The sequence below is a fragment of the Callithrix jacchus genome, chromosome 8 (genome assembly GCF_049354715.1).
Source record: "Callithrix jacchus isolate 240 chromosome 8, calJac240_pri, whole genome shotgun sequence".
Classification (NCBI taxonomy): domain Eukaryota; kingdom Metazoa; phylum Chordata; class Mammalia; order Primates; family Cebidae; genus Callithrix; species Callithrix jacchus.
The window spans coordinates 22,749,882-22,774,170 of NC_133509.1; the positions used below are offsets into that span (position 1 = coordinate 22,749,882).

At 51.2% G+C, this 24,289-nt stretch overlaps 1 protein-coding gene and 1 long non-coding RNA gene across 4 annotated transcripts; one reads left to right on the top strand and one right to left on the bottom strand.

The window, feature by feature from the left end:
* Positions 1 to 544: 544 nt before the first annotated feature.
* Positions 545 to 7,344, top strand: LOC128928904 (uncharacterized). Its single transcript, XR_008474684.2, has 2 exons — positions 545 to 629; positions 5,037 to 7,344. It is a non-coding gene; the product is annotated as an uncharacterized LOC128928904 (long non-coding RNA).
* A 301-nt stretch (positions 7,345 to 7,645) lies between these two features.
* On the bottom strand, positions 7,646 to 18,182 carry LOC144577302 (golgin subfamily A member 6A-like). 3 transcript variants are annotated; one of them, XM_078333749.1, is made up of 13 exons: positions 18,016 to 18,182; positions 15,956 to 16,075; positions 15,299 to 15,358; positions 15,043 to 15,120; positions 14,412 to 14,498; positions 14,237 to 14,305; positions 13,930 to 14,017; positions 13,419 to 13,558; positions 11,996 to 12,214; positions 11,809 to 11,911; positions 11,628 to 11,728; positions 11,400 to 11,529; positions 7,646 to 11,313 (listed from the first exon to the last, which is right to left on the bottom strand). In XM_078333749.1, exons 1-13 carry the CDS (start codon positions 18,118 to 18,120, stop codon positions 11,075 to 11,077), a joined length of 1,539 nt encoding a protein of 512 aa, XP_078189875.1. In that variant the 5' UTR covers positions 18,121 to 18,182; the 3' UTR covers positions 7,646 to 11,074. The 3 variants fall into 3 exon arrangements, with proteins under 3 accessions (XP_078189875.1, XP_078189874.1, XP_078189876.1); XM_078333748.1 differs by having other exon boundaries at positions 14,198 to 14,305; XM_078333750.1 differs by lacking the exon at positions 15,043 to 15,120 and having other exon boundaries at positions 14,198 to 14,305.
* Between the last annotated feature and the right edge of the window lie 6,107 nt (positions 18,183 to 24,289).

The following is a 24,289-nucleotide window of genomic DNA, read 5'->3' on the forward strand; positions in this document are numbered from 1 at the left end:
CACATTCTGAACATTATAATTCAGGCTGCGTGAGGCGGCTCATGCCTGTAATCCCAGCACTTCGGGAGGTTGAAGTGGCCAGACCACTTGAGGCCAGGAGTTTGACACCAGCCTGGTCAACATGATGAAACCCCATCTCTACTAAAAAAAAAAAAAAAAAAAAAAAAAAAATCAAAATTAGCCAGGCATGATGGCTCACACCTGAAGTTCCAGCTACTTGGGAGGCTGAAGCACAAGAATTGCTTGAACTCAGAAGGCACAGGTTGCAGTGAACTATCGTGCCACTGCACTCCAGCCAGAGCAAGACTCTGTCTCAAAGAAAAAGAAAATTATACTTTGATACAGTATGCTAATGTGAAGGATATGATTCGGTTTGGCTTGTCCCACCCAAATCTTACCTTGAACTGTAATAATCCCCACGTGTGGGCTGGGAACAGGTGGAGGTAATTGAATCCTGGGGGTGGTTTCTCCCACTCAGTTCTCGTGATAGTGAGTTCTCGGGAGATCTGATGGTTTTATAACAGGCTTTCCCCTTTGCTTGGTTCTATTTCTCGCTCCTGCTCCTCCGTGGAGAGGTGTTTTCTGCCATAATTGTGAGTTTCCTGAGGCCTTCCCAGCCCTGCAGAACTGTGAGTCAGTTAAGCCTCTTTTCTTATAAATTACCCAGCCGTGGGCATTTCTTCAGAGCAGCATGAGAATGGACTAATACAGTATAGTGATATAGCAGCCCAGACAGTAGGATGCGGGTACCACTATACTTTGATACTAGAGGTATTCCCAGTAAGGTCAGGAGCAGTGTGTGCTATCATCCCCGTGATCTAACATTGTTCCAGAGGTTTTCAGGTCAGCAGTTCTCACCTGGAGGTGACTTTGTCTCCCTGGGAACATTTGGCAATATCTGAGATCACTTTGGCTGTCACACCTGAGGAGTGTTACTAGCGTGTGGCAGGCGGAGGCTGGGGATGCTGCTGAATACCCTGCGAGGCACAGACAGCCCCATAACAAAGAATTCTCCAGCCCAAAACGTCAATAGTGCTGCTGAGAAACCCTACCCTAGACAAGTAAAACCTGGGAAATCCATTAACATAAATGCTGGAAAATAATAAACAGTATTTGCCACTGGCAGTCTAGCTAGGAGGTCCAAAAGAAGCACCTGGATAACAGTCAGATTTTGTAGGGGCTGCATGGTGGCTCATGCCTGTAACCCCAGTGCATTGTGAGATCACATTGGGAGGATAATTTGAGGCCAGGAGTTCAAGACCAGACTAGGCAAAAGAAAGAGAGAAAGAAAGAGAAAAAGAGAAAGGAGATCCTGCCTCTGTAAAAAAAAAAAAAAAATCTTAAAGAAATAGCCAGGCATGGTAGTACATTCCTGTAGTCGTGACTACCTGGGAGGCTGAGGGAGGAGGATCACTTGAATCCAGGACTTGTAGGCCACAGTGAGCTATGATTGTGCTGCTGCACCCCAGCTTGCACAACAGAGCCAGACCCTGTCTCAAAAAATATATATACATATATATGTATATGTGTGTGTGTGTATGTATATGTATATGTATATATATGGTTCGATAGCTGGAAAATAATATACATAGCATGTAAATTATAAAGTATAGTAAATACTCATGAACTACATCACCAGGCTGGGCATGGTGGCTGATGCCTGTAATCCAACACCCAGGGAGGCCAAGGTGAGAGGATCACTGGAGTCTGGGAGTTCAAGACCAGCCTGGGCAACATAGTGAGACTCAGTCCCTACCAAAAAAAAAAAAAAAACAGGTATGGTGGCAGCACCTATAATTCCTATAATGGTGGGAATTTGGGGGCAAGAGTGGGGAGGATCCCTTGAGGCCAGGAGTTCAAGGCTGCAGTGAGCCATGATCACATCACTGCACTCCAGCTTGGGCAACAGAACAAGATCCTGTCTCTAAAACAAACAGAAAAATTACAGATCATTTACTTTTAAAAATCTAAATGATTTTTTCTTTTTTTTTTTTTTTCCTGTTCTTTTTGGAGATGAAATCTTGCTGTGTCACCCAGGCTGGAGTGCAACAGAGCAATCTCAGCCCACTGCAACCTCTGCCTCCTGGGTTCAAGCTATTCTCCTGCCTCAGCCTCCAGAGTAGCTGAGATTACAGGTGCCTGCCACCATGCCCAGTGAATTTTTGTATTTTTAGTAGAGATGGGGTTTCACATATTGGCCAGGGTGGTCTCGAACTCCTGACCTTGTGATCCGCCAGCATCAGCCTCCCACCAAAGTGCTGGGATTACAGACATGAGCCACTGTGTCCGGCTGTGGGTCCAGAGCCCATAAACCAAAATGAGGCAGGGATTGGGGCTTGCCCTGTGACCTGCTGATGACCAGTGTAGACGGGTAGTGGCAAGCAGCATGGTACTGGGCAAGAGCACTGCACTGGGAGTCCAGAGATGCTGCCTCACCCTGGGCCTCTAGGCAAGTCCCTTTCCCTCCCAGAGCCTCAGCATGGCTTCTATCAAATGATGACCTTCTGCCTTTCTCCCAGGGTGGTTGTGGGGATCAAGGGAGACAGTGGCCACAGGGATGCGGTGTTAACTGCAGATGCGGCCGTAGGGGCACTTTGCTAACTGCCCATGTGAGTTCAGTCTCTTCAGTGTATTTGGTGCCCAGGTCTACGGTAAGGTTTGATGCCTGCTCCGACTGCAGTTTCACTGACACACAGGAGACATTTGGCAACTCATGGCCCTGCCTTGGGGAAAAGAGCAGTATGGGAGAGCTTCTTCAAGGCAGGCTGACTTCACTGTGGTCTGGGGCATGACTGAGACAGGCTTATGTGGTGAGGAATTGGAGGGTATCTGAATAAAGAGCTGCAATGTGGGCAGTGTGGGCAGAGGTGTAGTGTGGGCACCGAGGACAGCCACTGGCCAAAGCAGGGAACAGAGACAAAATGAGGAAGCACTCTGTGGGAGGGCGGGCATAGGGTGGAGAACCTTCAAAGTCTGAAGAGTTTGACTTGATGGGGCTCAGTGCTGTGGGCAGTAGGAAGGCTCTTATGTGGAGAAATGACAGTTGGACATTAGCAAGCAAGCCCTGTCTCCATGAGCAGCACGGGTTGTCCTCTGAGCACGCCAGGCATGAGTGTGCCGGGAGCTGGTGACTCTGTGTGTGGGAGCATCTGTGTTGTGACTCTGCCCAGGAGTGTGCTTCAGTGTGCCGAGTGGCTGCACGCCCCAGACCTGTGTGGCACGTCCCAGCCAGTGAAGGTGCTGGGCACTGGGAGGTGGTGGGGAAGGAGGTGTGTGTGTGTTGTTTGTGGGCATGTGTGTTAGTGTGTGCACACGTGCATGTGTGTCCCCCACCCTCAAGCCTACCGCAGCCATGCTTGTGAGCTGCCATGTTGGTTTTATGCTGTCTTTCTGAATCACTCTCAGTGACCCTGAGGAGCCTCAGCCATGGTAGGTATATGCCTCGCCCACCCTGCTGCATGAACGGTGTGCCCACCCTGCTGTGCCAGCTCCACACGGGGCACACGTGGGACCTCAGAGCCAGGCTCCTTGCCCCACCCTTCTGGAGCTGCAGACTTGCTCTTCCAGCTTTCTGTCCTTGTGCTGCTGTCCTCTCTTCCCTGGGAGCCCCAAGGCCTCCATGGCTGAGCCTAGGGCTCATGGAACAGGCTCCATGCCCAAGCTGACACAGTGGGTCCTTTATGGTGTAGGGCTGCGAGCTTGGAGGGGTTGTGTGTGGGGCCGGACTCGGAGCCAGAGGCCTAGGAACATCATCCAGGGCCCGCTGTGTCTGTCCTGCAGTGTGAGTCATGCTGCCAGGCAGGGCATCCAGCTCCCAGCCTGGGAATGCCAAGAGCCAATCCACTGCAGAGCCAGGGTGATAGGGTCTCACCTCCTTTGTCTGTCGGCAATCAAGTGGTGATCTAGGTAAAAGCTTGAGAGTCCCATACACATGATCATCCTAGCACACACCTCACAGGTCAGGCAGGACACACGGCCCCCTCCCCTCCCTCCCAGGTCCCTTGTAGATGCTGTCATGTGACTGAAGACAGGGTCCCTGGCCCCCTCTGACCCTCTAAAACACTACTGCCAGCCAGCAGGCTCATGCACCTTGGCCTGTTGCTCTTACCCCCTACTCAGCCAAGGGACCACAGTGGCTGCTGGCCCAGCTGAGCTCTGTCCAGAGAGCTAACCCGCCTCCCCTGCCACAGACTCTCCCTCTTCTGCTTTTCCCTGCAGGAAGGGCCCAGCCTCAACTTTGTGACCTGCAACCCCCGCCCCCTCACTGACCAGCTGAGGGTCCCCACTTAGACTTATAAGTCTGTGGCCACTGGCATCCAGCTGCCTGCCCTCCCCACCTCCCCCAGGGTCCCTTCAGAGGGTCCTGGGCTTTCTGACCACTCAAAGGGTGAGGGAATCTGTGGGGATCGCTCCCGTGTGAGGCCCCTGGGAAATGGGGCTCACAATACGGTGAGCTTGAGCCCAGACACAGATCCCTGGTTGGGGGAGTCGAGCTGAGGGAAAGCAGGAACCGAGAGAGGGACTGTGTTATTCTAAATAATTAACAGACATTACTTTATGGATATGAGGACTTGGGAGGCAATGTGTCCACTTTCGGCTTCTTATGGTTTATTGCTTGTGTTCATTTTGGACCCTTGTTACCTTCATTGTAAAATATTAACTTAAGTATTTACACTTGGTAACTTACTTACCGTAACTTACTGGGTGTAACTGTAACTTACTTCCCATAGCTTACTGGGCGTGACTGTAACTTACTTACATTGATCTATTGGGCGTAAACTAATTACTGAAAGTAACCTACTTTATTGGGCGTAACCTACTTAATGGAATCAACTTACTTACTGGGCATAACTTAGTGGGCATAACTTGCTTACTGTAACTTAAGTACCTTGATCTGGTGTAAACAACTTTGACTTCAGGAAAGTATATAAGGAAACATATTGCAAAAATAAAATTGCTGCTTGGACGTAGCCTAAGCCAGCCCTCCAGACTCCACTTTTCTATTTTGTTTCACTTCCGCGCACTCTCTCCCTCAGGTTGAAGGAGACATCTACGTTGGCGGTCTTGGGGACTCCTGCAGGTCAGTAGTCCCCTGGCAGACGTGCCGGACCCCGACAAAAGGGGCCTTGGGCACTCCCTCGAGCCATCCAGCTCTTTTAGCTTTGCCCTCCTGGTTCAGGCAGTGTTCCTTCTCTATCAGGCCTGGTGGCTTTTGTGTGGGGCTTCCCAACATGAGGGGTGGCCCTGGGCCAGTGGATTGGAAGTCAGGGTGACCAGGGTAGAGGGCAGTCCGAGAGTGGTCAACATGGGTCTGAACTATGGGTGCACTGCCTGGGTGCCGTGGGAGAGGCCAGCGTGTTTGGGTGGGGAGGGCTGCCTCAGCCCCCGGGCACTACCTGTGAAGCTCTGGCTCCTTCCTCCTTCTTCCTTCCCTTTCCCTTCCAGCCCCTTTCCAGGAACCTTGCCACACCTGCACCTGTGCCCTCCCCTGCCCAGCCCTCCCCCAGCTGCTGCAGCGCCCCTGCTCTGTGCTTATCTCACCAGCTCTCTCCTCACTTTTCTCTCTCCCATTTCCTCTCTGCTTTATCTGCAACTGCCAACCGATTGGGTCAGGGAAGTCCATCCCATCCTGAGAGCCCCAGGTCCCCCTTCCACCTCTACACAGATCCCCCCTCCTGTCGGAGACCTCCCTTTCCAAGCTTGCCTGGGCGGCTGTTCTGTGACTCACCAGCCACAAAGCCAGCCCCCTTCATCTGTGACTTAGTCTGTTGTAGTGGTGAGCTGACACATCCAGATGTGACCGTCCCCCTCTGTGGCACGCCCCTGCCCTGTTCTAGAAATATCTAGAAATACTCACATATATATACACACCTACACGTGGCCGACCACCTCGCCTCTGGCACTGGGAGTCAGTCACCGGTTTGTCCTTGTGTAGTCTTGTGGTCCAACAAGAGAAAGTTGTCCCCTGACACTGCCCCTCCAAAGTGCGCCACCTCCAGTGAGCCTCCCTGTTATGCCCGGCATGTGGACACCCAAGCCCCTCCATCCCTCCAGCCCCCGCCAAGCATGGGGGTGCTGTGCAGGCAGCCCTGTGGTCTGACAGTCTCTATCAGTCCTGCTGTCCCTCGGCTGAGAGTCAAACCCATTTCTAGATGACGGGGAATGTGTCCTCTGTGGACTGTGTTCTCTGTGGAGCTCAGGGGAGGGGAAAGGGCAGACCATTTCTGGGGTGCTGTTGGGAGCGGTGAAAAGGCCCCACCCTTTCCAAGGGACACTGTTCCTGGAAAGGCCCTGGGGCTTACCTGGTCTTATCCTGTGAAGCTGGCTCTGGCCACTAGGGGCAGGGCCATGAACTCAGCCTAGAGGGAACCTGCCTGGCAGCTGGTACTTTAGAGAGAGAGACAGAACAGGCCAAAAGGTGCAGACAGGAGAGGGAGGCAGGGGGATGGAAGAAAGATGCTTAGGGTGGATTGAAGTCAGTGCCCTTGGGTGCTGGTACCTGCCTTCCCAGCCACCCCTAGATCAGGCTTCCGAGCCTGCTGGCTGTCAGGGCCGGAAGTGCCATGGCAGTCCCCGTGAAATCCCCCAGTGTCACCAGGCAGCACACAGGTAACAGGCCTGGAAGGTCCCCAACAGCCCAGCTGGACATGCTCAGACACTGGGGCTCCTCATTCAGTGGCACAAACTCCAGGACCCAGTGAGGGAAATGGGAATACACCAGGCCGAGCAGTGTGACTAAATCCATTTATTCCAAAATAAAAAGCAAAATACTGTCCTCTTCTATCAATAAACAAGTTTCCCAACTGCAAATAATTATTTGAACCTCCTCCCCATGTGCCAGCTCCAACCTCTGCCAGGTACGATACAGGGGGCACCCCAAACCCCTAAAATATACAAAATGTTACACAGATATAATACCTACACTGGGGAAGGGGGTCACCCCAGCAGCCCATGCCCTCACCTGGTCCACAGTTAGCACCACTGTCCTGCCTCAACTGCCCCTCTGAATAAGATGGGAGCCCCCTGAGGGAAAAGTTGCTCTGGGGAGAGGAAGGAGGCCATCAGGCCTCCTCCAAACCAACCAACTCCAGCAGCCTCTGGCTCCTAAATAACAACCATCATCATCCAGAGATTTAAGGACTCAGCCCTGGTCAAGCTGGCAAAAGGTCTGTCTTTCCCCATTAGACAGGGGTCTTGGTCTTGCTGCCTTAACAATAAAGGGGTGACTGGGAAGGGGTGGCACATGGTGGGGGTAGAGACTCCAGTTCCCCCTTCTCCAGGCCTTGCTGACAGAAGCCTGCTGTTATTTATTTTTATTTTTATCCCATGACTTAAAAAGAAAATCTCATAACTTCCTTTTCATAACATTTATAACTTTTCATAAAATTTTTCTACTTTTTATCCACAATGCTTTTTGCCACAACTTTTCCATTTTTTATCTAATGACTTTTTTATCCCATAACTTTTAATCCCATAAATTTTATTAGTTTGTGTTCTTTTAATAAACACACTTGCATAGTTATATTACAATTTTGTAAAAATAAAAACAGATTATCTCATGCCAAGTGTGCCCAGCGTTTGCAGTCTCAATACCTTTAATACCATAGCTGTCAAGACGCACAAAATTTTAAGGCAGAAACAGCGCTTTGCAGCAACTGAATAATTTATTACATCACAGGAGCATCACAGCAGCAGTCAGTATTGCCGCTTTAGACAAAAGCCTCAGGATTTCCATCTTACATTCTGTTCACAGGAGTTCATACAGTGGTAAAAGTCATTCTTAGAAAACTTGGCAAATAAAGCTTTGGACTGGAATTGGCATTTCTTCACTTTTCCTTCCCCCTATTTCTTCTAAACTGCAATATTCATATTTTTTAATGTTTTAAGTAATTTCAAAACATTAAGAGAGCAGTGTTTTTTAATAGTTATTTTAAAATAACTCTTTAAGATAAAGTTTTAGAGAAACTATATTGTGAACAGGATAGGACTGATTTACATTTTCAAATTTTCTAAAAAGCAGCTTTGGTTTTAGAACTGAGTTTTATTCATTTCTGGAAAACCTATCAGGTTTAATAAAATCCTTTAAAAATTATTATCATATATTGCAATCTTTAAACAGGTATTTTGATTTTTCCTACAGAAATTCAAATTTGGTCAGTTGAACACACATTTTAAAATTCTGTGTTTTTGATGAACGCTAACCTTCTGATGTTGCCTTCTAAGCCAATTGAAAGCTGCCTTCTACTGAATGAGGAAGAGAACAGACACTTGGCTGAATGAAGTACTGCAGGAGACTCACGTGCACTTTGAAGAAAGACTTAAGTCACTGTCATGTGATTTCCGTTCTTTTAGATTTGTCTTAAATAGATGACAAAATGCCTACTCAGAGTGATATTTCGGTTAATATAGTAAATGTATTTTCCTGACTGCCATTCAGCTTAAACATGCCTGTATGGGATTTACTCCACAGGTACCTGATGAACACGTTATCATCAGATTGGGTACAGATGCTAAACACTATCTGAAGGTCATTCCTAGTCATTTGTATTTCTTAGGGTAAAAGTGAAGTGATTTGAACTATCAAAATCCCTTTGAAATAATTTATCAATGTATTAGATAAACCCAGTTTCAGAATGATTAAGAAAAACTGTTAGACCAAATAATGTGGCTGATTAACAGGGGTATGATTTCTAGCCCGAGGGTTGAAAATGGACTTACAGTAACTATCTTTAAACTGAACTCAAAGAATGCAAAAGCGGCAAGTTCAGAAATAAAACACAAAACAGAACTTTAAGTCCATTTTAAACCCCCAGGCTAGAAATCATACCACTGTTAATTAGCCGCATTATTTGGTCTAACAGTTTTCCTTGATCGTTCTGAAACTGGGTTTATCTGATACATTGATAAATCCCTACAATTTGGAAGAGTCAGTTCAAATCACCAGGACCCAATATTTGTACTCTTTCAGGGAATGCAGGCAAATGTGTTATTCCATCTGTCAAATTGTATGAGTGCTCTCCTATTAATGTCATATTTATGAAAGTATCATGAAGATGCCAAATGCTAAACGTGGAGACGGTCAGTAACTAGTAATCTCCCCTTCAGGGAGCACATCTGCATATCTCCCTCCATCCTAACAATGGGACGTATTTTGGTACACGAACATTAGAACTTCATGAAGTTTCAACTGTTGATTCTGTCCCAAGCATCATAAAGTTATGATTTATGCAATGTCTGACTGAAAGAATTCATTCATAATGTAGAGACACATTAACATAAATCTTGCACAAAATGTGCCTCTAAGTGAAACTGAAAGGTATAAAAATGTATTTCTCTCTTGATAAAGAACTTGCTGAGGAAATAGAACTCTGTGATTGTTAGACACTTTTCCTGATAATACATTGACATTCACAAACAGTAGATGGCACTGCAGGCTATAAACATTTTACGTTGCATAAACTTCTCTTTGATTGTCAAATATAGTACAATTCTGTCTACTGAAACTCCTTTTTTTCCAGCCAAGTACTCTCACATATATTAGTTTATAATAATGTTTGTGATTATTGTTTAAAGTCCTTTTCGTTGAAGAAAAACAAGGCAATTCCTATGTCAGAGTAACCAAGGTGGTTGAAGAATAGGTATTAGCCAGAGAAGTCTGGACGGTCAAGTCAATCTCGCCTCAAAGAAGCTCCGTGAACACAGAGGGATGCCAGGTGTCACACGGCTTTCCTGCACTCTAGTCCATTCTTGACTACACCCTGTGTGCCTGTTCCAGGGACATTTAAACTTTTTAAAATTTTTTATTCAAATTTTTATTTTTTTTCTGGACATTTAAACTCTGAAAGGATTTTGTTGTTGTTGGAGATGTTTTATGAAAACAGACATTTTATCAGCAACTTGCTATGTGAACTGTAATCAATAGCAATTTTTAAAACTGTGAAATGATACAAAGGATAATCTCATCCGTGGTCTTTTTCTGTGTGCAAGGCACTCACTAGACCAAGTGTCCTAAAACATTAACTGTTCAGTCATCAATATTTAGTGCCTATCCATTCTAAGATACAAATTTCCATTCCTGTATATAATATATATGTATATATATATAAATTACACTTTATCTTAAAGGATTTCTTATGACCTTTACTAAATACATTAAGAAGAATGCCAACCAGTGCCCTTTTGTGTACTGAGACTTAGAGTCATGTGATTAAAACAAGTAACAGGAGCTCTGACTTTACAATGTATTATAGATGTAAATGCTCTAAGCTAGGAAAGGTTTTCCACATCCACCATCAAAGATGGGAGCCTTTTATTCCTCAGAAATCATCTCTTTGTAGGTCATAAAAAAAGAGTACAGCTGCTGCAGCTTATCATGCAGTATCTTCATGAGCCCAGAGCACAGAAAAACCCTAAAAGAACTACCATAGCGCAGCGCTCATTCTTGTCACGGGAACCAATGAACTACTCTATTCTGCACATACCAGCCAGAGCAGGCCGCTTTCCTCTTCTGTGAGATTTTAAAAGCTCCCCAAAATGTTATTACTCCCATTTGCAATACACAGAACATGGAAGAAAGGCTGTTTCCGGTTCTCGGCCTTTCAACAACTCTAAATGTCAGTACTCACAGCAGCACCTTACAAAGTAATAAACAGTGTGCACGTGAGGGCAAAGCACATATTGAGCTAATTAAGAGCTCACTGTAAATAGGATTTGATCAAATATCATAGCACAACATAAGCCAATTGTATCTGAATTCCATAATGAATACACATGCTGCAATAACATTAAATAACCATGGCAGCCTATTCCAAACTAGCGAGAATAGTTTTGTGCCAATAGTGGGTCTTTGTGTGTTTGAACTCCCACCACATAAGGGCAAACTCGATAGGCATGCTAATGACCTACGATTATCAAATTAAAAATGAAAAATTCTAAAAAATGCCAAAGTGAACATCAGTGAAAGCTACAGGAAGACCCACTCTCCTTTAACTTTTTACAAATAAACGATAGATTAGAAACACAAATCATCCCAAGTGGCTCTAACATTCAAATGAAGTAAACGTGAAGACTAACCCTATAACGTTGTTTCTTTGTAAACTTCTGGGCCAGCTCTTAGCTGATCGTGATGTTTACCCGCTCCTTCGCCCACAGCCTGGTAAAAGCATGGCGTGGTGGGACTGCTGCCCAAGGGTCGGTGTTGCTGGCTGTCCTGCAGCTCACAAAGCAATGTGCCATCTGCTGTGCAGTGGGGTTCTGGTGTACCCCCCACTCCTGCAGGCTGCAGGCTGTCAGCGAGGATCACTTCACAAAGTTCTTTGGAGAGAGGGAGGCAGGGATATGAGTGCAGTGCCAGCCTCCCCTGCTCCTGCCTGCCCACCACGCCTGAGGGCTCTACTCACCATCCTTGTCAGCAGCACCAGGCTCCTGGGGGGCTGGGGCCCCTGGAGTGGGCTCATTAGCAGGGTGCTGGACGACCTCATGGTTGATCATAAGCTGCATCACTGGCCCCTGCAGCTCCAGCAGCTTTACCTGGAGATACGGGTGTTCAGCTGCCATGCCGGGGCCGGCACCCATGCTCACGCCCACCCTTATCCCCCTCACCCCTGCAGAGATGCTGTACACCTTACATTCATCCCCTCCTCGGCCTGCAACAGCATGCTAACATCGTTCTTCTGGTGCTGGGTTTTGGCCACTGCCCTCTGACGGTCATTTGGTTTGATGGACTTTCCTGTGGGAGGACAGGCTCAGACACTGAGGCCCCTCCCACCACCCTGCAGCTCCCCCTGCCCTGCCTGGCCTCCTGCTCACTTATCATGTCTCTCTCTCCAGAGAGCTGAATGAATCCGAGCTCTAGTTTTTCCACCCGCTCCTTCAGGTATGAATTCTCCTTCAAAATGTCCATGAAGTCTCTCTGGAGCCGAAATAATGGGGTCACATCTTGGGAGCAACCTGCCCCCTTCCCCACCCTTCTTGGCCCCTGCCAGGACTCACTCACCTGCAGCTGGTCGAGAGCTCCCTGCAGGGCCCGCTGGGTCTCCCCACATCCAGACTCGCTCCCAGTCCCTGTGGCTGCGGCCGCTGCCTCTGGCTCCTTCAGGGCCGAGGCCCCCAGCTGAGCCTGGTGCTGGCAGCACACCTGTTGTTTCTGGAGCTGCTCACAGAGCCGTGCCTGCTCCTCCTGGGCACTGGCTTTAGCAGCGTTCAGAAATGGCACCTGAAGGCAAGAGGTGAGGGTTCTTGTAGAGGCATACACAGGACAGACGGGGCAGGGAGGTGGAGCATAGCCCCTTCCCTTGGGGCCTCAGAGGGTGCACCTGTCAGTCACGAAGGTGTCTGACCACCGGCTCCCGGAAGGGATGAGAATCCAGAAGAATCAGAAGGCAGGGAAACCAAGAGCATAAGGGGGTCTGGGAGGGACCACAGAGGAAGGTGGCCTGCCCAGGCGCCTGGCCCCTGGCTCCAGCCCAAGAGACTGCCTCCCTTGCCTAGAACCCCGTGTCTCCTTCCACAGCCTCAAATCTCACATCCTCCTTTCCACCATTTAAACTGTAGGCCACAGACTGCTGGAAAAGCAGAGGGAGCCAATCACCATCTGCCAAGTGTGCTACATGCCTAACGCTTTCTACGAATCATCTCATTTATTCCTCAGCACCCACGCAAGGAAAATGCTAACTTCCTATGGAAGGTAAAGAAAGAGAGACATAGAGATGCAAAGCAGTTGAATGGTGACCAGTGGAATCAAGGTCGGAATCCAGTTTGGATCTAAGGAGACTTTAGTTTTGTTTTGTGACAGAGTGTCACTCTGTGGCCCAGGCTGGAGAGTCGTGGTGCAAACTCAGTTCACCACAACCTCCACCTCCCTGGCTCAAGCGATGCTCATGCCTCAGCCCCCTGAGTAGCTGGGATTACTGGTGTGCACCATCACATCCAGCTTTGCTGTTTTTGTGGTTGTTGTAATTTTAGTAGAGATGAGGTTTCGCCATGTTGGCCAGGCTGATCGCAAACCCTGCCTCAGCCTCCCAAAGTGATGGGACTACAGGTGTGAGCCACCACACCCAGCATAAAGAGTCTCTCACACCACTGTCTCTTGCCCTATGACTAGGGGGCTCCATGCCTCGAGCTGGAATGATGATGTCCAGACTGGTGTCTGCCTCCCATGGCACCAGGAAGGGTGGAGGCAGGTTAGAAAAATTGTCTCCTTTCTCCCACAGCCATCAGAGCAGGGTTATGGCTCCCAGGTGCCTTTAGAAAGCCCATTTCATGGGAGGGCTAAACTCTCACATTTTACAGGTGGGAAAACAAAGGACTGGAGGGCTGGGGAGGAGGGCAGGCTCCCCAGGTGGGCAACACACCAGCTCCTCCTCTTGCTCCTGGAGCCCCTCCTGCTCATGAAGCCTCTCCTGTTCTCTCAGCCTCACCTTCGTCTCCCAGAGCCTCATTTTCACCTCCTGCAGTCTCTCCTGTTCCCGTGGCTCATCTCTCAGGTACTTGGTTTCAGTTTTTAGGTTTTCTTTCCAAGTCAGAGGGCCCTGTGGGTGCTTTGGGATCGGGGGTTCAGCTGAAAAAGGAAGCAGACAATAAGGGCCTCTGGATTCTAAAAAAGAAAAAACTCTTCTGGGTGCACAGCTCCTCTCAAGTTCCCCAAACCTGGCCTCACTGCTAATGATTCCTCACACCCAAATGGTAGCCAGTCTTCCAAGCCACTTTCAGATAGAGAGCACTGTGAGTGGCTGATGATGGGCACCCTCCCTCTTTCTGATGGGGACACTGAGGCCCATGGAGATGACAAGACATGCCATCTCCCAGCACAGACCTCTCTCCCTCTGCCTCAAAGCCCTTCCAGCCACCCACCTCCCTGGGGCACTCTAAGCCACCCCCACAGCCCTCTGATGCCAGTCCTGCTCCCGGGTCACGCCAGCCCCATCTTACCCAGAAGGTTTTGTAGGTGGGCAAGGCTCCCCTTCAGCTTCTCGATTTTCATTGCATCTTGACTTTTCTCCATTTTGAATATTTCAATCTGCCCAAAGAACAGCGGGAAAGGGCCCTGGAGAAGGCTGGTGGCTGGACAGGCTACCATCTCCCTCTCCGCCCCCAGCCCAGTCCTGTGACCACCCCTGGCTTGACTAGTCTCATTTTACAGATGCCCAGAAAGATCCAGTGACCTATCTAAGGTGGGGGCTGAAGGGTCAGCTCTCACTTCTCCTGCCATTGTGAGGATTTTCTGCTGCCACTGCACCTTCTGTGTTTTGAGTTGTTGAGCGTAAGCGTCTCTTTCTAGCTGAGCTTTCTTAAGACACTCCGTCACCTGCAGGAATGGACCCAGAAGTTAGGAAGGGCTGTCACTGTCCTCACCTGCTCCTGGCCACCTGGGCTCATCTTCCTTCCACATCCCTCCCTCTGCATAGTCTCACCTCTGCCACCTGCGCTTTTAGCAGTTCCCGCTCCTGTAGAAACTGCTGTACCTGCTGCTCAAGGACTGCTTCATGGCGGCTCGAGGGCTGGACGGGGAAGAGCGAGAAGCTTCAATCTGGAGAGCCTGGGCCATTCCACACAGTGCCCCTTAAAAGGGCTAGGGCTGGGCTTAATACACAACTCGGTCAGTAAAGATCAAGTCACGTCCAATCCCGTGGTCTGGATTTTAAAAGACCTCAGTAAAGTTGGAAGGCACAGGGAAAGAGGCCACAATTACAGCTGGCTAACAGAGGCCCAGAGAGGTCACATCATATCCTATTGTTATTCCTGTCGTTACTATCGCTGTTGGAACCTTTATTGAGTGTGTCACCAGGTAGCCTGCGAACAGTCCCAGTTAACCTCACAACCACCATGAGGGGCGGTTACTACCATTACCTCTATTGTGTAGATGGAAAACATGACTTGGCCAAGGCCACAGCCAGGTAAGGGCAGGGCGGGCATTTGCCCTCCAAACTCTGCGTCCGGTGCTGGCTCCCCATAGCGCCCTTCAATTCACCCACAGCAGCCCCAAGGGGAAACTGGAGCCCAGGATTGGCAGCGTGGAATCAGGGGACCCCACTGGACTCTTACCAATAAGTCGATGGTGTTATTCAGTTCACTAGTTGTGACTGAGCTCGAGTCCAGGGCTATTTGTACTTGGTGTGTGCTCTGAGGCACATGCGGAGAGGAGTTGGAGGAGGATTGAGGGAGAGGTAGAGAGAACAATCATTACGGTTGGGGTGTGTGGGGCTGTCTCGGCTGGCAGAGGGGCACCCAGCTGCCACTGTGGGAGAAGGGTGGAGGGCTGGCCTGCAGGGTCACTGTACCTCAGCTCAGGGCCTCTTACCTCTGGACCTTTCATGGTGGCACACGGTGCAGGGCCCTCCTTGTGACCACCTGCTGCTGACTACAAGAGATGAGAGTGCACATGGAGATGTTCTGTCCCCCTCAATGTCCAAGCCTCTGACTTCCTTTCTTCCCATCAGCTGGCAGCATTTTCTGTTCTGCCTCCCTCAGACCCTTTGTCCCATAACTCCTTTGTGCCAGCTCCTCTCATGGTTCTGATCTCCCACCATCCCCCGCTGGGGCCCATTCAGTGACTCTTAAAGGGACAGCCTGACAGCAAATGGCTGTTCTCATTGGGCTGGCTTCCCCCGTGAGACTGGGGGTGAGGAAAACAAAACAGCAAGGACCATTTCCTGGGTGTCCTGGGTGTTTACAACAGGCCATGTACTAGGGATTAACAAAACAACAGCAATAACGAATCTCATTTCACCCTCACAAATGGAAGTCAGACAATATCACCTCTATTTCACAGACGTGAAAGGAGAGGCCCAAAAAGCTCAAGCAACTTGCCCTAAATCATATCCCTCACAGATGGAGAGGTGGGATTCAAACCCAGAATTCCTAACCAGTACCCAGAAGTTCTTCCACAACCTTAACAATTACCCTCTACTGCCCCTTGGGCCCCTTTTCCCCAGAAGCCTGGCCAGCCAAGACTCACATGGCATGGTGACTGGCAACCATCAGAAGCGGATGTCTCACGGCTACTGTTGTTTCTTTTCTTTCTTCTTCTCACTCGAGATGGAGCAGCAGGACTGTTTCTTTGTTGAAATTCTTTTAACTGTGGGAAAAAGAGCAGTAACGCCCATGAGAACTACAAATCCCTACAGTCACAACCTACTTTACAGTTTTTACAAAATACTGTTATACACCATCTGATTTAATGCCACCAACAACTCTATACTGTGTTGTCACACTCACTTAGTGACTGAGCAGGATTGATGTCATGACAAAAAAAAAAAAGAAAAAAAAGAGAGAAAGTAATACTAAAACTTAAACTCATTCCTCTGACTCCAAGCTCTAGGGTTTTGCCACGAATCAGCAACTGCCAGAGACCAAAACCACAGGCAGAGGTAGAAAAATCAACATGAAGTAGGCAGGAACTGTATGCCGTGTGGTTTAGCATCATAAAGCCTCACATGAGCACCACTGGCCGGGAGCGGTGGCTCATGCCTATAATCCCAGCACTTTGGGAGGGTGGATCACAAGGTCAAGAGATCGAGACCATCCTGGTCAACAAGGTGAAACCCCCACTCTACTAAAAATACAAAAATTAGCTGGGCATGGTGGTGCGCGCCTGTAGTCCCAGATACTCGGGATGCTGAGGCAGGAGAATTGCTTGAACCCAGGAGGCAGAGGTTGCGGTGAGCCGAGATCGTGCCATTGCACTCCAGTCTGGGTAACAACAGTGAAACTCCATCTCAGAAAAAAAAAAAAAAAAGAAGAGCACCAGTACCTCTCACACTTTTATATCAATGTGTCCTCATGGCAGAAGGCAGCCTTTCTGTTAAATCTGGGAATTCATCAGAAGTACGACAACCCAAGTCTTATTGAGAGAGGTCTGGTATACTCTTAGAAACCTATGTGACTGTCATCCCTAAGTACATTAATGCTTTTGCTCTCTCTAGAGACTCAAGGGAAACTGATGCTTCAGAAAGATGTCCCATGTTTATCCCGTGGCATTCAAAGTAGCCTGAGTTGCAATGATTTGAGGAAGATTCAAGCTGTCAGTTTCAATTTCCCAAGATCTGTTCCACAGAGGATGAGCAAATCTCACTCCAGAGGCCAGTGACTGAAGGGCAGTCTGGTCCCAAAACCATGGAGAATTTGAAGATGAGCTGGAGAACTCAGAAAGTAACGTCAAAGTCTCTCTGGAGAGTAGAAGCCTGAGAGAAAACCAAACCAAACCCATTCTCCCATTGCCACCCAGAGACACTGTCAATGTTTTGAGCTCACGAGGGAAGTGTAGGCTTTTCACACTGTCAAGGTCTATGTTAAAGGAGTGGGCAGCCTGAAACCTCTCGCTCCTAGGTCCCATAGTCCACATTCCCCAACCAGCTGGAAATGTGTGCTAAGACCAGAGGAGCCAGAAATGCTATGAGAATGCTTAGGGGACTGGGCGGTAAGATCAAAGGCTGGTCTTATAGCAGGAATGATGGTTCCTAGGGGGACTGTGACATCGCTACATTCCACTCCCCCTGGGGGAGGGGACCACATCCACGAGATGCCTGAGTCACTGCTCCATGATGGGGGAGGGGGATGCAGGGTTGGGACCCAGGTCCTTGGAGATGCCAGCCCAAAGAGCACAGGGAGGCCACCCTGGGGGAGGAGGAGGGGAGGGCAGAGTCTGCAGCAGGGATTCCCAGGAGTCACCAGCCCAAAGTCACCCAGAAATGACTGGTGAGGGCCGGGGCTGGGAGACCCAGGTCCTTAGAGACACGAGCCCACAGAGCCCAGGGAGGTCAGGCTTGGGGCAGGAAAAGGTGAGGTCCAAGTAGGGAGCGGGGAGCCTCAGGAGTTACACATCCAAAGTCACCCTGGGGTGATTGGCAAGGGTAGGGGCTGGGCTCCTTGCTGAAGGGGTGGGGCTGACTGACAAGACGTTGGTAGGGGGAGCCCAGAGGCAGCAGGGTTAGGGGCCCACCCAGTCTGGTTTGTCTCAGAAGTGTTATGGACTGTGGCAGCGGTCTTGCTGTTGGAGGGGATCTGTGTGCATGTTACCTTTTTCCTAGCCGAGGCTATCATCTTGCGAATTTCTTCTGACATCGACATGGTGGGTGGCGGAGGGAGGTGGGGTTGGGGAGGGAGGTGGGGTTGGGGCCACATCAGCACAATTCAAAGGAGCACTGGTAAGCAGCTCCACTCCTCTACCAGGCAGCTGTGTGTCTGAGACAGAGGAGGCGTAACCAGGGCCACACTAGAATGTAGAACAGGGGCGTGGCCTTCATGCTCCAATCCCATTGGTCATGAGAAAGATGAAAGGAAAGGAGGCGTGGCTAGGCAGCTCCAGAGAGACCTGTGGCATCCCAAGGAAAGCTGCCCCTGCAACTCCTGTCCCCGCCCACTCTGAGAGGGGTGGGGCCACCCACTCCAGAAGAGCGGAAGGGCTGACTTTTGCCTTTGAACTTTTACATATACCAGAGCCTGGAGCCCAGTGTTTGGGGAGGTGACTGTATGGGGAGATGACAGTGTGGGAAACAATCCTGCCTAGGCCAAGGTCTCATGGAGCCCAGGGTTCCCTAGGGCCAGGAGAGCACTGGAGCACACCCTGACAACCACTGGAAACCTGAAATCCACACCTGCAGATCAAGAAAGGGGTTCAGTCTCCAATGCACCTGCAGCCAGGTGAGACAGGCACAGGTGGGTGCCAAGCAGATCTCCTGCCTGACCTTCCTGTCCTACCTCCCCCAAGCAAAGGAGAAGTGACAGCTGCCCATCAGCCCATTGCCTAGATTGAAGCCAATGAATCTGGGTTTCAACAGGCAAGTGTAACTTCTGACTGTCCCAGGCCTGGCCCAAGGCAGTCATGTCTCTGGTGAGGATGTGGTAGACAGATGTGATGTTCCCAATGGCTCTATAAACGTCTTGTTGAGGATAATCAAAGAAATGGGCAAGACCATCATGCTCAGCCAAGAACCTGTCAGGTCCAGAGAGAAGTCAGTTTGGTTCCAGGCCTGGCCCTGGAAGGATGGTGGACTGGGGGCAGCCACAGTGTAGGGGAATGGATGGCCATGGGCTGCGTGGCCAAGGCTGTCAACTCCTGCAGCACCTGCGGAACGTCAGCCCAGGCCTGGCTCTGCACTCACGCTTCTGCCTGGAGCCACTGGTGCCTGGGCAGCAGCCTGAAGTACGGATGTTGGAAGGAAAGGCACTTGTGGCCACATGTGGGCACCTAAGCATGGGACAGAGGGGCATCATGCCCCAAAGAGACCATAGAGGCCAAGAACTCAAGCAGATGTAACCCCCTTGTCCTGGGTCACATCAATTAGGTCAGAGCCGGTCCTGACCCTGAAGCTGCGGCTCAGTCTAGTTGAGACTCACGAAGAGGTTAGTGCAGGGCTTGGGGCCCGGCCCAGCCTGCGACATCCAGCAAAGCTGTGTGCTGGACAAGCATCTCTGAAGATGAGTCCAGGACAAGGACAGCTGTGCCTGGGCTGGGAGGGGGGGAAATGCCCAGGGGCGGGAGGCCTGAGAACCTTTAACTAGGTGGAATGCCAGGTCAGCATGTGCAGAAGCGAAGGTGACATGGCAGCAACTGTCTGAGGCCTGGCTATAAACCTAGGGGCCGCCTTGTCTAGCCTAAACCATGCTGCTGCCCAGCCACCATCCTTCAAATGCCAGAGGCAGGGCTGGGAGGGCCCCCAGACCCCTCTTCCCTCCCGCCCTAAGCTGGTTCTCATCCCTCACCAGAAGGAAACTGAAGCCTTCTATGGCTCACAGACTGCCAGGTTCTCTGTCACCTGGTGGAAGGGGTGGGAGAAGCTGCAGCTGGGTGAGGAAGAACCCAGGTACCAGAGCTAGAAGGGATGTGGGAAAGTCTTGAACAGGGCCAGGACCTCAGCTCTGCCTGGCTATGGTGACTCTGAGCCAGGCAACCCTACGATAGTCTCAGTCTGTCACGGTCTCACGGGGGATGTCGGCATTATTACCTTTGGAGTCAAAGTGGGTAATCCAGGGAAACCAGGGTTCCCAGTAGGGACCAAGACCAAAGGATGGAGGGGTCTGGCCTGTCCCAGAAGGTCAGGCTGGACCAGGGGCTGTGTGAAGCCCTGGCAGCCGAGGCCCTTGCCCTTCAGGTTACAGGCATCTGGGTCCTCATCTAGATCCTCACATGCCATCCAGAGACCCAACCCTAGGGACAATTCCTCCCAGCTGGTAGCAGTGAGTCAATCCTGGTACTCACCCCACCAAAAGCTCTGAAATGAGGAGGCCTGTGGGTGAGGGTAAGACTCTTCACGAGAAGGTTCTCAGTGGCAAGAAAGGTTTGAGCTGTGCCTTAGGGAAGCCAGAGGGTAGGTAACAGGCCCCCTCACAAAGCCTGCCAGGGAACACAGGAGAAACACAGGTGTAGTGGTGGGAATGTTCTGGGAGACAGCAGGCAGCCTCCCACTCACTGATGGGACCGAGTGAGGTCAGGTCCACACGCCAGAAGCTGGATTCCACACACAATGCACTTTGTTTCTTGTTTTAGAGACAGAGTCTTGCTCTGTTGCCCGGGCTGGAGTGCAGTGGTCCAGTCATAGCTCACTGCAGCCTTGACCTCCTGGGTTCATGCAGTCATCCCACCTCAGCCTCCTGAGTAGCTGGGACTACACGTGCATGCCACCATGCCCAATTTTATTATCTGTAGAGACAGGGTCTTGCTATGTTGTCCAGGCTGCTCTCAAGTGATGTTTCCACCTCAGCCTCCCAAAACACTGGGATACTGGGACAAGCCAGTGCTCCTGGTTCTGCTGCTGTATTTTGGCTGCCTTGGTGCACAGGAGGTAAGAGCTGGGGGACAGAATCTGCTCCTGGACCTTTCCCAGGTCTGTACCCAGACTGACCCCTGGGCTGCAGGAGGCAGGTGTGGAGAGAACGCAGCAAGCAGAGCCGGCCAACCAGTGATGGAGACCCAGGCTGGGACTAGGAGACGGGGCTCCAACCCTCAGCCTAGTGGCCCTACCAAACCTTGAAAAAAAGAAATGAATGATCTAGTCTCAGGTATTCCTCTGGAGCAACGCAAAACCGACTGATACAGCCTCCCCGCTTGGTGTCCACCGGACCCGACCACTCGAGGAAAGGCTGCTCTTGCCTCTGCTGTGAACATCCAGACTACGACAGAGTTGTTCCCCTGCTCTGCCTCAGTTTAACTCTCTCAGCTGAGCAGAGTAGGGATAATTGCTTCTCATGTGGGCCACAGGACAAAACAAAGCCCTGAGTCCCACAGGAAGGCAGGTGGGCCGTGTCCAAGGGAAGACATAACAAGGGAAATATTTTATGTCCTCGGGGTGGCAGAGGGTTATGGAGAAGATGCCTCTTTTGTGGGCAAAAGAGAAGGGAAGATAAACAGAGAGGTGCTGGACACCTGTCTCACCCTGACCTCCCCCACCCCACCCCAGGCCCATTCCCACGTAGCCCCCAGCTCAGGAGGCACCGTTCTCCTTAGGGTCAGTGGGACTTCCAGGCTAAGCTGGGGAAGCCGACAGTCCGGATTCATCAGGGGCAGATGTAGTGTAAGTGATGTGCTGGACGGAAGTGGAGAGGGGACACGGGAGCCGTGGTGTCAGGTCTGGGGCTGCCAACGTGGTACCTGCCCTGGCCATGGGCAGGCCACGCTACTCCACCCTGCCAGATGTGGCCTCTAATTCTAAGGCATCTGAGTTCCAGGCCAGGACTGGAGCCACACTCCCCTTGGAAACAAAGGACAGTCCGCGCAGACTTCACTGGTGCTTTGGGCAAAGGCAGCTGCACAAATGAACAGAAGGGGCCCTGCTGGAGAGTAGGAATGGGCCTGGACTACTCAGACCTGCCTCTGTGACAGGTCGGTCCCTGCCTTCCAGTCAGACCCCTGAGAAGAAAGCTCATTCAGCCAGGGAGTGGGAGGCGTGGCCTGCAGGATCCCTGGCGTCTGTAGCCCCTCACACCCACATAAGCTCCAGAAAAAAAGATGCAGAAACAGCAGGTGTGCCTCCCAGCTGCCGGCTGCTTCCTGGTGTGGCCTCAGGGATCCCAGACAAGTCAAGATGGGGCTGCCAGCAGCTGGGGGCAGGGGGAAAGTGGGTCCCCAGGGTGGATGCCCAGCAGGGACATGCAAGTGTGGGGAGTGCTGGGTCCTCAGGGCTGAGCCCCTTCTGTCCAGGGGGTCTTGGTGAGAGAGAGGCCTGCTGCTGAGCTCAGCCCGAAGAGTCAGGGCCTGGTGACAAGTAGCCTCTCTGCTTGTGAAGACAGTCCAGGGGTCATTGTCCCTCTGCCCAGGCTCAAGGATCCAGGCTGTGGAAGGGCCAGCATTCAGAAAGAAGGGCACTGTGGGTGTGGGCTCCCCGGCAGTCAGGGGCCTTGGTGGACAGAGCCCCCTATGACGGTGAAAGCCCCGTTCTCACTCCACGGCAGTGCTGTGAGAAGAGTTGTAGAGATTTGGGGTGTGGTCCCTCCCCACCCCCACCCTTGGGACACTCTGGGTTAATTAAGTGCTGACTTTGGTCTCGTCTTCCCCACACGCTCCTTGGGGCCTGCTGGGTCCCCACCCTCAACCCCAGGAGTCCCTCTCCTGGTCCTCAGCCCATGCAATACCCTTTGCCCTGGAGACTTCTTGAGGCTGCCACCTGGGACCCAGCCAGTAGACAGGCCACCTGGGACTCTCAGGAGTCTCTGTGGGAGAGGTGAGGGCTCCATTGAGCTCACAGAGAACTCTTAGGGGTGTGGGAGTGACCTTATGTCCTGTCAGTAGGAGGTGGACAGCCCAGGACACACTCCCTCAAGGGAGGTTGCTCCTCCATTCAAGACGGTGGCCATGGCCGGGCGCAGTGGCTCAAGCCTGTAATCCCAGCACTTTGGGAGGCTGAGGCGGGCAGATCACGAGGTCAAGAGATCGAGACCATCCTGGTCAACATGGTGAAACCCCGTCTCTACTAAAAATACAAAAATTAGCTGGGCACGGTGGCGCGTGCCTGTAATACCAGCTACTCAGGAGGCTGAGGCAGAATTGTCTGAACCCAGGAGGCAGAGGTTGCGGTGAGCCGAGATCACGCCTGGGTATCCAGCCTGGGTAACAAGAGCGAAACTCCGTCGCAAAAATAAAAGACAGTGGCCAAAATATAGGTGATGTGTGTCAGGCAAGCAGCAGGGACACAGGTGTGCAGCAAGAGAGGGAGGGAGAGGAGGGAGGAGAAGGCGGAGGGAAGAGGAAGGATCTAAGGAAAAAGAAAGCACCTACTCCAGTCATGCGCTGGCCATGAGACAGACTGACAGAGCTGATGAGGCACCCATGTCTGCCCAGGGCCTGGGGGAGCCCCAGATTCAGAAACTCCACCTCCACTGCATTTCTTCCATCCCTGTAGGGGTAGCCTCACATGATCCCTCGTGGCTCACGCCCCCATTCCTCAGGTTGTGGGACTGAGTTTACGGGTTGCTCGATTTCTAGCCAGGCTTCTCAGCCCCGCCTGGGGATTTCCCTGCAGCAAACTCATCAAGACTCTGCATGCACGGTTCTGTCCACCCAGACCCCACTTTGCACATGACTTCCTAATTGTCTTCAAGGTCCAGTTTAGAAACCTCTTCTGGGTCCCAAGGACCCTCCCCCAGGTTGACACTGCAGTGGCCAATGTGTTGTGCTTACCTGTCCCCTCCACAGCCCAGGACTCTTCCTAGGCCAGTATGAACAGTATAAGGGGACAATGGCAGTTACCACTCCAAATCCCAGCCTAGTGTCAAGCCAGGCTGCTGCAGGAGGGATGGCGCAGCTGGGCCCCACCACCAGGAAGCCACACAAGTCTAACAATGACCCAATGGACTGGCCCCAGGCCCAGGTGGAGGGGGAACACCGGCCCAGGAAGCTACCTTAGCTGCCCTGAGAACAAGCCTTTGAGGAAATCAAGCCCAGCTGGGGTAGGGTCTCTTTGAGGGTGGGCCCAGGAAACCACCCACCACTCACCCAAGCTGATGACAGTGGGCCGCATGGTCACCAGCAATGGGGAGGTTGGGAGTTCCACACAGACGGTGAAGGGCATGCTTGGCCCTGGGAGAGGGGTATGTGCTGGGGTCTAGTGACCAGCGTTTCTCAACAGGCAGTAAGCCACCGACCCACCACCACCAGGACCCATGGGGTCCCAGGAGGGAGGGCTTTCCCGGAGCAAGTATGCACGGGAGAGGGGCCCACAGAGCCAGAGCTGGCCACTTGCTAGAGCAGGTGCTCAGCACCTTCTGGACTGGGAGCAGGGAGAGCAGCCTGAGAGCAAGGGGTAGGTACACAGTGATGAACATGAAAGCCACCACCCCACACACAGCCAGGCCCCAC